Source organism: Alligator sinensis, unplaced genomic scaffold (assembly GCF_000455745.1).
Source record: "Alligator sinensis unplaced genomic scaffold, ASM45574v1 scaffold4_1, whole genome shotgun sequence".
Classification (NCBI taxonomy): Eukaryota; Metazoa; Chordata; order Crocodylia; family Alligatoridae; genus Alligator; species Alligator sinensis.
Genome location: NW_005841887.1, coordinates 3,710,606 through 3,721,901, shown reverse-complemented (window position 1 = coordinate 3,721,901; position 11,296 = coordinate 3,710,606). Strand labels below are relative to the sequence as shown.

Here is an 11,296-nt window from a genome sequence, read left to right as displayed (position 1 = left end):
CCTCTTACCCCGGCTGTGCTGGGGGGTCGGCGGGGGGCTCTGCGGCTGCTGGAGGGTTTTGGGGGGCTTCAGGGGAGCAGGGGCGCAGCGAGCTTTCACCCGTGCGTCTCTCGCCGCTTCCAAGCCTAACTGGGAATTCAGCTATTTAAATTAATTCCTTTGTTTATACATATTTCTTTCCAACTTTATCATGGGTCTCAGAAGATTTGACGCACTTTTAAGGCATCGGCTTCTGAAGTCAAAAGCCTCCGCTTCCTCATGGTTGTGGGCAAAAAAAAAAAAAGGTTGCATTTCTCCTAAGAACCTTTTGTCCCAGGTACTACAGACCACAAGCCCATTATCCCACTTTAAGTACCTGTGAAGATGACACTCTCTCGACTGGTCAAGGCTAATTAGAGTTAACTGCCTTTCATTCCAGGGACAAGCTATTACTGTGTGCTAGTGAAGGACTGCCCTGCTCTCAGGCTTTGACTCTGATCAATGAGAACCACTTCAAATGCCACATCTGTTTTCACCCTCCAGAGACCAGAAGACAAAGAAGAGTATCAGGAGGCACTACTTCACTGTCAGGGCAGCTAGGATCTGGAACCAACTTCCAAGAGAAGTGGTGCTGGCTCCTACCCTGGGGGTCTTTAAGAGAAGGCTGGATGAACACCTTGCCAGGGTAGTTTGACCCCAGTACTCTTTCCTGCCATGGCAGGGGGTCAGACTTGATGATCTGCTCAGGTCCCTTCCGACCCTACCAACTATGAAACTATCCAAAACTCATTGTTCTTTTCACTTTGATCTCAAAGAGACCTGACTCACAAATGCCTGGAATTGACAATACTCTATACTTGCTATTCATTCCTGTAGTGTTGGGAATTAGAGTATTTCTTTAAAACCTAGCTTCCAAAATCTCTGCATTTTAGAAATGTTGTTGTAAGCCTCAAATTAGAAGCAGCAAGTATTTGTTTCTTCACATAACATTCTGGCTGGGTTCTTTAGATTGTGCAGATATTATGGTGCTCTGGACCCTCTCACTGTTAGAGACTGAAGCCTTCTGGCAAGGAAATGTTGCAATATAAACCATGCTCTGATAGACTCTTGTGAAGGTATGGGTCTATACCAAGGACCAGTTAAGCAACAAACAGTTTATGAAGAAAGAATTGCCTTTCCCATGGCCTAAGCAGCTGCCATTTAGGGTCATTTGAAACAGGAGATGTAGATGCTGTCTTCATCTCATGCAATCTTCCGACCACATCATCTTGGAAATGGACTTGTGGAATTGGATATTACACTCCCTGCTCTCCATACTCCATGGTCTACAAGTGCAAGGAAAAACAGCTTAAAATGAGAGAACACCCTCCAAAAGAAGGCTCATCTAAGTTGTTCCATCTTTTTCCTCAGTGCCGTGCCAACAGCCTTCAGAAGGCAGAGATACAAGCTTCACCTCACTTCACATACAAATAAATTACTGGCTATAGTGTTCGTGTCAAAAAGTTGAGAGAAGACATTATCTTATTTGACTTGGGAAAGCACCCAAAGGCTCAGGGTATGGACACCAGAACAAGGACTCAGAGGGGGGGGATACAGAAAATGGTGCAGGCAGGCAAGTGCAACAACAGATAAAAGCACTCAGCTTTCAAGGTGCAAAATGCTGTGCATTAATTCCACTAACCTGCACCATCCTCACTACTATTGCATTTTCCATATGTTGGCAAAGTCCCAATTACTCCTGGAGGCCCCTAGTCTATTCACTCCCTTAACATACCTAAGGAGAGGGAATTCTCCTATTTACTGAGGACCATGTCTCAGCAAAGACAGGGACTGAAGGCTCTCACTCCTAAATAACTGCTCTAGGATGAACTGTTAAGACATGCTGACACAGCAGCAAGAGGTAGGCAGCCTCTCATTCTTGTTTCTATGGCAAACACAAGGTCAATCCCCAGCAAGTTAGTCAGGCAATCTCACCATTAAAATCTTTTACATTGAATGGGAAAAAAGGCAGACAGCCATCCTATGTAAAAAGACACTTATAGTATTCTTTGCTATAGTGAATTCAAGACAAACCACCACTATTTTTACCCATATTTGGATAATACAAATTAATGGTTCTATATGTTAGACTTAGTAAAACCATTCTTTTTCCATTTGAGAATCCACAGTATAAAAAGAACAGCAGATTTTTTTGCTGAGATTTGGTGGATGAGTACATGCAAACCTAGATTGTGAACATCCATCTACAACACTTGTTTTTTTTTTTAAATAAGGTAATAATGGGAAATTGAAATTTTGTGGAGATGGATTTGGGGGGGAAAAGCAGGCAAGATGGGAGAAATCATTTTTTAAAAGCATACAAGATCTCTCTCCACCTGGCTGTATTATAAAATCATAAAGTATCACTGATTACAAGAATACTTCTCCCCAGGAACTCCATTCCAAAAGGAAGCAGAAATCCACAAAGGTACTCATTACACTTAATACCTTCATTACCATCTAATTTTTAAGACCACATTATGAACACCATCATTAAATACAAGGACTGCAGACCCAGCTTCAATTAAGATTATAATCACTTGTTGACATTCAGTCAAACTTCTCAATTTGTTTTGGTTTTAAAAATACAATATAATGCTTGTACAATGTTCAGACAGGAAAACCATATGTTTCCCCTCTAAGTACAGTTCTAACAATACACTTTATTCATTGACTCAACCAACCTGCCTGGAAAAAATTAAATGACAAAATTAAAACCTTCAACTTTTACCTTCGTAACTGATGTTATCATAAGTGATTAGAAGATTATGTTACTCCAAAAGCCACATTCATTTACCTTAATTCAAAGTGCCAATGTGAAAAGTTTAGCCCATCTACTTAACCTCTTCCCATTTGCTATTTAAGACTAATGAACTTAAACGAGCCATTAAACAATTCTTAACGCAATAAAGAGAGGAATGACTACAGGAATCTTAAATAAGAAAGGAAGGAAATATATCAGATCTATTTCCTTGTAAAAGCAACAACCCCTTCAACTGCACAAGCTATTCGGTTAGCTTTGGGCATTTAATCTTTTACTATATGAGAAGTAAATGACACTTTCTTTCCCGTGGACCATACCACGTCTATCCTCTTTGTAGTTTATAAATACGCATTTTTAAAACATGCAATCCAGTCTTCTTCACCTCTCCAAAAATAGTTCTCTTTAAAGGTCTCAGAATAAAATAGAAACATGACCATTAAAATAAAGACAGACAAGACACCCCTGCCTCCTTGCAGTGGTTAGTAATTTGCCAGCACAGGAAGGGAATATTGATAATAAAAGGCAGCTTTTCTGGCAGAAAATACACTGATATCTAAATGATGACCAGCTCACAGCCCTGCCTTCAAAAGAGAATTTAGAACAAGGTTCAAGACCACATACGGATTTAACTTGAACCTGTATCTCAGCAATAGAAAATGTGGAAACACAGAAAGAAGATTACAGAGCTTAGTAAAAATATAAGCAAAAGCTAAAACTAAAAGACAGCCATCCCAAGGCAGAGGTGTATACACTTTGCTACTTTTGCCATGCCTGTATTCTGTTTCCTTTCAGGTCATGTCATGCACAGATTTACAGTCTGGATGGGTTCTTCACTGGGGAAACTGAATGCATTGGCCAGCACCAGTAACTATACTGCATCTGTGGAAATATAAAGATCTGTCCATAGCATATCAAGAACATTTAACATGCAACATCCTGGTATCACAAAAGGGGCACTGAGGTGGGACCCAGCAAGCTATGGGCTCTCAGTTCAATTCTCTCATTGACTACTGTTTACATTTGTATGCATTGTATAACACTTCTAGCTAAGCAAAGCTTCACATTGCTAATCCCAGGAGGAAGGCAAGTATCAATAATCCTGTTTAACAGGTAAAATAAACTAAAAAAAAAAGCTTACCCAAAAATTTTCCTGCAACTGAGAAAAGACCCTAGGTCAGAGTCAATCAGCAAAACTGGCTTCCTACAGCAAAAGTTATTAGGCCACACTACTCAAGAAGAGCTTAAATCCAGAAATCCTGATACCCCCAACTTTCTGCTATTTTGTATATCATTCCTCTCTTTATTCTTTTGTCTTTGAATTCAAGTGCTAGAACTTTATGCTGGGGATATGAATTTAATAGAAATTTCTGGTTTTTCAGTTCTTGTTTTGAAAACCACAGTGGTGTGGAACGTCAAACTGTGAAACACAGGCGTTTCACATTCTGGCCACTTGACATGGAAGGGAAGGTACGAAAGCGAGATGTAGAAGCCTATGAACCTAGAACTGCCAGGTTATATCCCCAGCTTGCACACAAAAAAGGCTAAAACCAACATTTTCAGATTTCAGTGCTTAAGGCTCTCTTATTTAAAGATGCCCGATTACTCAGAGGCTCTATATACTTGTATCTCCCACTGTATAGAGGGAACTGCTCTTGCTCAGTCTCAAAACAGAAACAACCTTTAAACTACATATCTCACTTTTAAACATCTGCATTTGCCCGAAATCCACTACTTATTTTGTGAAATAAGGAGATATCTGCCTCCTTTTGTTATGCGATACCGAGAGTACTGATGTTTACTTATGTCTTCTTACAGAGTTTTCTATCTGTGGACTCAATCCATGAACTGAACATTTATCAACACTATCACACTATTGTGAAACTAATATGGCTAACACCATACCAGAACAAACAAACAAACGTATTATATGTACCATCTAGAAGAGATCAACGGAAGTTATCAGAGTTCTTAGAAAACGTGTCCTACAAAGAGAGACTGAAATAACTGAGTGTTAATCCAAAGACAAGACAAGGCTGAAAGAAGATATAACACAGTCTTCATAAAAAATAAATAAATAAAAAACCCACTACTGCAAAGATGACAGCTATAATCCGTTTTCTAGGTTCACTGGGGTTAGAACAAGTGGTAGTGGGCTTAAATTGCAATAAGAGAAATTTATGTCAGTTGCCAGGAAACACTTTTCAACTGTAAGGATAGTTAAGCACTAGAATAGAATACAGAGAGGTTGTTGAGTCTGTCACTGAAAATTAAGAGCAAATTGTATGAATATCTATCAAGAACAGCTGGAGTTAACCCCCCATCCCAGGGCAGAGTTGGAAATGGACCAGATGACCCCTTGAGGTCCCCTTCACCCTATTTTCTGTGAGTTTAAGTGCTACAAGTAGTACTGAATGGAAGCTGTGAAATAGTTGCACTTTTTCAGAACTGTTAGATTTTTTTTTTTTTTTTTTTTTTAAGGGGGGGGGGGGGGGAAGAACAACATTTAACACCTACCGAGTTCATGATAAAAAAGCAAATGAAGAATTTATGTAATAAAGTGGGATGCTTCCAGAAAGTCTGACTGTTGGGTGCAGTGTGGTAGATTGTGCTGAGGTACATTATTTGAGAGAAGGAAATCCACACTCGGGTAGGATGGTAACTAAGGGTCTACTCAATTTGTGATTCTGCAAAAATCCAAGACTGTCCACAAAGTCAACTTAAATCAAAATAAAACGCTCACTCCCCAGATGGAGCCAGCAGTCCTAGCTGCTGCATCCCAGCCTCACAGCCCATCAGGGGGGAGGGGGGAAAATAAGGTGGTATTACCATTTGCTCTTTGAAAGAGACCAGTTAGTGGGCTTCACAGACCTCATCTCAGTAATAGCTTTTGTCTTCTTTTACTTCTCAGCTACAATTTGTAAAAAAAAGTTACAGCTTACATATAGGTTAGTTTTTTGTTCTTGAGAAAAATTCAAGCTTAAAAAACCAAACTGTGCACAGAATTAAAGATCTGCATTTAAGCCTGGATAATGGTAGACATGGAAACCCTAGCTAATCATAAACATAATGCAACCATTATTGAATGTTCTTCCTTTCATACGAATTGAATTTTATTCTTCGGCTATGGAATACCAAAGTATCTTATTACTTACAGGCAAACTGATGTGAAGCCCACCCAGAGCTACAATCTCAGCATGAAGCACATTTAATAGCCAGCAATTATATTTGTGCCAGGAAAGCAAAGTTTCTTGCAAACAGAAAGAAGCACCTATTCATTTTACTAGAGATGTGAGAAACCCACACTTTCATTTCTGTGAAATTTATATTACTATCTGCTGAATAAGAACATTCCTGGAAGGATACCTGGGCAGCAAAAGGCATCTTTGGCACTGAAAAAGGGCTAGGTTACCAAGGGCATGTTTGAAACCAGGCAAGAGTAATAGGAATATACTAAACCACGCTTTGCTTTGGAGCCACACAGACACTCCAGAATATACTTCACATCACAGCCAGACATTGCAACTTTGCCCTTCCTTGGTTGTCAAATACAAATACAGGAAAAAAATACTGTATTTAACGTGAAAGATTGATCATGTAACCAATACCTTGAAGAAGTAATGTGTCCTTCCTCTCTCCCCCACTATCCACGTAGCTGCCAAAAACTAGGCTAGTGGCAAAGATGCATTGTGCTCCCATGTGGCAATTTACTCTTAAAATTTAAACAGGTTGTATAACAATTGTACTGTTGTGCAACCATGTTGTGGCTTTGCAGTATCTGTGTGAAATAAGGCATCTCACCTCTGAATGAAAATATATATATTTTGAAATGGGAAGGTTTACATGGTAACCTATGAAACAGAAGCATCATACAAATATTAATGATACTTTAAACAGATATGGAATTCATACATTGGCATAAACGTAAACTGCAACAAGTGAAACTTTCCCAGGCCCTCAGTTGTTAGTTTATTTGAGGAGCTCTTTAATACTTTCAAGTATCCTTTTATTAAGATCACTTTAGCCATACACAATCCAAACAGACCTCCTCGGATCAGCATATCCAGTCTCTGTACTGTTGTGCAAGCATTGTATGGTGTGTGCGCGCGTGACTAGTTTTGGTCATTTTTAAGTTTGTTTATGTGCAGTGAGTTTCTGTTTTGTTACAGGTTTAAACCAGTTTCCCCATCACTTAAACTGGATTATGTGCACCTTCTGTCCCTAGCCTTTAGGGGTACTTTCTAAATAAATAGTTATCAGTATCTAAGCGTTAGCATGCAAATCCACCTTGGGAACAAAGTCTGATTTTCTAATTATTTACTACCATTTGATTGTTTGCAATTGTAAATATTCTTTGCAGCACAGAGAGAAGCGAGTACCATAATTTTGTTACATACACAGTTCAGAAAACTTAGAGACAAACACTCCATTCAGTAAGAACTAATTCTAATAAAAAAAAAAAAAAAAAAAAAAATTAAAAAAAAAGTAACCCTTAAAAAAGGTGATTTTCTAATTATTTACTACCATTTGATTGTTTGCAATTGTAAATATTCTTTGCAGCACAGAGAGAAGCGAGTACCATAATTTTGTTACATACACAGTTCAGAAAACTTAGAGACAAACACTCCATTCAGTAAGAACTAATTCTAATAAAAAAAAAAAAAAAAAAAAAAATTAAAAAAAAAGAAACCCTTAAAAAAGCGAAGGAAGGAGATGCACATTTAAGGTTAGAACACCTTTTTTTTTTTTTTTTTTTTTTTTTAAATACTGGGGCAGAATTCAAATAAGAAATTCAGCATCTAGCAAATGCAACAGGTTGCTTCACATAACAGGGGTTAAAGAACCCCTCTCCTCTGTATTTTCCAGTATGCCAATAGATCACATGACTATTCTTAGCTATAACATACATGGAGTCAAATGCATCTCATATGCCAAAGGCCCCCCTATATATTACAGGGATCGAGCAATTAACTAGTGAATTGTCCAATTACCTTGAGACCACCAGCAACATGCATGAAGGACCTATCATGTCATAAAAAGCTCCAACCAGCTATAAAGTTGGACCTCGAAAATGTGTAGTAAGCCTTATAGCTGGTTGCTATTGAGCTTTAAAATGTGCATGTGTAGCAGGGTTTCCCATGGGGCTCCCAGCCACAGGGGTGGACCATGCCCAGCTGGGGCAGGGTGTTCTGCAGCTGAGGGAAATTTCAGCTCCAGCAGCTGCCAACTCCGAGTCCTGGAAGCACACAGACCTAGAGTCCTATAGCTGCAGACACCGAGTCCTAGCAGTAAGGAGATATACCTGCCCCAGGGATGCATGAAACCCCCAAGGCTTGGGGATAATGGCTGCCATGATTCCCCAGCCCCAGGGATGTGAAGGGGGTCCCCAGGGCTCATAGCTCCTCAACAGAAGGAGCTCCCAGTAGTGGGAGCAATGGGATACAATGTACAATCCCACAATCATGCTTCCTGCCATGCATTTGTGGCATGCCATGAGGCTCAATTGTGTGGATTGCATATTAGATCCCACTGCGCCCTGACCTGCAGGTGCAGAAGGGCTTAAAGTTTGAGTGACTGCTTATAGATCAAGTCTGTAACTCCTTTCAGAGACATAATTTTCAAGGACCAAAGAACACAGGATTAACAGTTAGATACAGCATATACTAGTAGGATTACTTGTGCATCTGGAGCATCTCTCTCTTTTTATCATGTAGTCACGTGAAGAGGTTGTATTTTTTTTTTTTTTTTTAAATAGACAGATTTGGCATGACAAACAGGAAACCAATTCAGTTCTCTCACTCAAGTTGTACTTGAACCTAACCAGAAGTTTAAAATGAAAGGTTATCATCATTATCAGCTTACTGTTAGGTACCTTGTTTCAATGAGGTAAGCAGTGTAGGTTTCTTGCATGTTCACGGCATTTCTTCCAGTCCGTTTTTCTGCTTCTGAGACACTGATTTCTATTTTCTTCAATAAACAGTCTTCCATCTTAAAAAAAGAAAGGCTGCATATCACATCCATTACATAGAAATTGATTTGTTAACTATGCCTTCCTCTTTTCCCCACCCTTGTTATTTAGCCTGCAGAACTGAGACCTGTCTTACTCAGGAGATCAATAATACTACCCAGCATGCAAAATTAAGTATATATGCATTTCTTGAGTTTAAGTCTTCATGCCCTGTATGTCTTGCCATACTTCCACATACAAAATTCCCTTGCCTGCTCTTGCGTCATGAGCCAGACAGCTGTTGTGACATGTGGAACTCCCCTCCAGCCAGTCAGTGCTGGCCACCCACTTGTCTTTGGGCAAGCCGCCCACTGTCACACCTTGGTGGTAACTAATGAAGTTGTTAGTTATCGGGGCAGCCGCCCGCCTAACAAGGGCCTAATGTACATCCTCCAACCTCCCTTTATATGCATCCCAAGCCTCAGATGGTTCTCACAGCTGTGCAATGTCCCAGCAGTGTTGAGCCTCTTGCATCCTGCCCTGCTACAGGCCACATACACACATACCACCCCTCTCTCACTCCACCAGCTCTCACCCAGTCTATCACACCACCCTCTTCACAGCCATACTCATACCACCCTACTCATGGAGATCCTTGGGCACCCCTCAGTCAGCCCTGGCACAGTCTTTCAGGCCTCTCCCACAGCCCTCACCTGAACAGGACTGAGCGATTCACAAAACACTAGGCCAACTCCATCCCTTTCTCATGCCAGATATCACACCCCAGCTATTCCCATTAAGGAATGATGACACCCCATTTAAAAGTGGCTCTCACTCCAGCACCTCTAAGGCCTTAGGTCCAATTGCAGCCTCAGGTGCCCTCAGGCTTACCTGGACCAAGCCAACCATCCTCCCCAGGGGCACAACCTACTCATCCCTCTCACCAGGGCCACAACTTACTCGGCCTAGCACCCAGCCTCCTCTCTGGAGGCACACACCAGGCCCTCCAACTCTCACCCCTTCCTGGAGCTCACGTGACTTTCACCCAACAGGCTCAGGTACCCCTTGTACAGGCATGCCTGGCCCCACTACCCTTTCTCCAGGCTCTTATACCCCTAAGGGGCTCAGGTGCCCCACATGGGCATGCCTGGCCCTACTTCCCTCCGCTGTTACAGTAACCCACTGGATGGTGGGGGCAGGGGTTTAGGCACCCCAACCTACCTTACACTGGGGAGGCTCTCAATCCTGGCATTTAAGCAGCCCTACCCTGCCAATGGCAGGACCACCAGGTCTCCCTACCCCAGCAGGAGGACAGTTTCAGATCATGCCCAGGACCAATGAAGCCTCCTCCATCCCCATAACCTCCACCCTTACCTCTAGGGTGTCCCTGATTAGCTAGCAAGCAAGCTAGATGATACTGCTCCCTTGACTGCAGGAAGCAGACTGGCCTCTCTCCTGGCTGTGCCTGGCTGGGCTTTGTTTGAAAATGGCCACCCTCATCAGGCACCTGCCGGCTGCCTGCTTCCCCCCTTAAAATGGCAAGCGCTGGATGGAGGTGCTCTGCCACCCACCTTCCCCCTTAAAATGAGTCCCGAGGGGGAAGCTTCTCCCCGCTGCAATAGCCCCTAAGTGGCGAGCGCCCCCCTGGTGCTCTCTCTGCCACAGCGGTCTTCATTCAACTTCGCATCTACAGCGCTGCTATTCCTACGGGGTCTCGGCAGGAAAAGGTGAACAAAAAGTGGAGAATCTGGACAAACGTACATTAAACCACAGAACGGATCCAGCGCGTCCTCCTAATTAATCACAATACAAGTTTAGCATCGCGGCCAAATTTCATTGCAAAGCTGCACGCTCGAAGGGCTAGACGGCATCCACTTCTGTCTAGGCAACGAGTAGAAACGCGATGCAAAATTCATATTTTTATCTATTTTTTTAAAAAATCAAGGCTTCCTACTTGCCGATTTAAGCCGATACCGCAAGAAAGAGCAAGAAGTTCTGGAAAATTAAGGTAACGCTACGGAAAGCCAGGAGCCAGCCGGAGAGAGAGAGAAGTAACCTGAAGAATGATCTTAGCGGCTGCATTTTTTAATTAACCGCTAATAATGAGCGCCCCTTACGTTGTCTTCAGAGCGAAACATTGCTTTTTAAACGCACACTGCGTCGCGGACCGTCTCGCGCCGCCGGCTCCACGTATTCGGGGGGGTTCGGTTCAAATATTGTTCCCCATGTTGCGGCGGCGAGGTAACGCGTCCTAAGGGCTCCTGAGCGTTTGGAGGATAAGGTAATCAACTAGCACCCTAATGAGGCAGAGGCTAATTACCAGGGGACCCCAGCACACCTGCTGTGGGGGTCATGGGGACGCACGGCACTGCTCCTGACAGCCACAGGGAAGGGAATAACCTGCGGTATCGGGGCACTTCGCTGCGGGGTTTGTTTTCTTAACTAGGTCACGTAACCCAGGCCACCCCCGCGCAGCCCCCTCGGCCCCGCCCGCTGGAGGGAGGCTGGATGCCGGCGGCCAGCGCTACGCGAGCACGGGGCTCTGCCGGGCCTGCTAGGCCGCAGCGCCG

The 11,296-nt window shown here is 42.7% G+C and overlaps 1 protein-coding gene across 3 annotated transcripts in view; it reads right to left on the bottom strand.

Moving 5' to 3' along the window:
* Positions 1-10,879, bottom strand: part of SNX4 (sorting nexin 4) — a 52,004-nt gene extending 41,125 nt beyond the window's left edge. For 2 of the 3 annotated variants that reach the window (XM_006017909.3, XM_006017911.3), the window contains exons 1-2: positions 10,844-10,879; positions 8,652-8,767 (exon numbers count right to left, since the gene is read on the bottom strand). In XM_006017909.3, the coding sequence (XP_006017971.1) occupies positions 8,652-8,767; positions 10,844-10,864 (137 nt within the window). In that variant the 5' untranslated portion in view covers positions 10,865-10,879. Of the gene's footprint in view, positions 1-8,651; positions 8,768-10,100; positions 10,189-10,843 lie in introns of those variants that run through there. The other variant, XM_006017910.2, reaches the window with a different exon arrangement.
* Between the last annotated feature and the right edge of the window lie 417 nt (positions 10,880-11,296).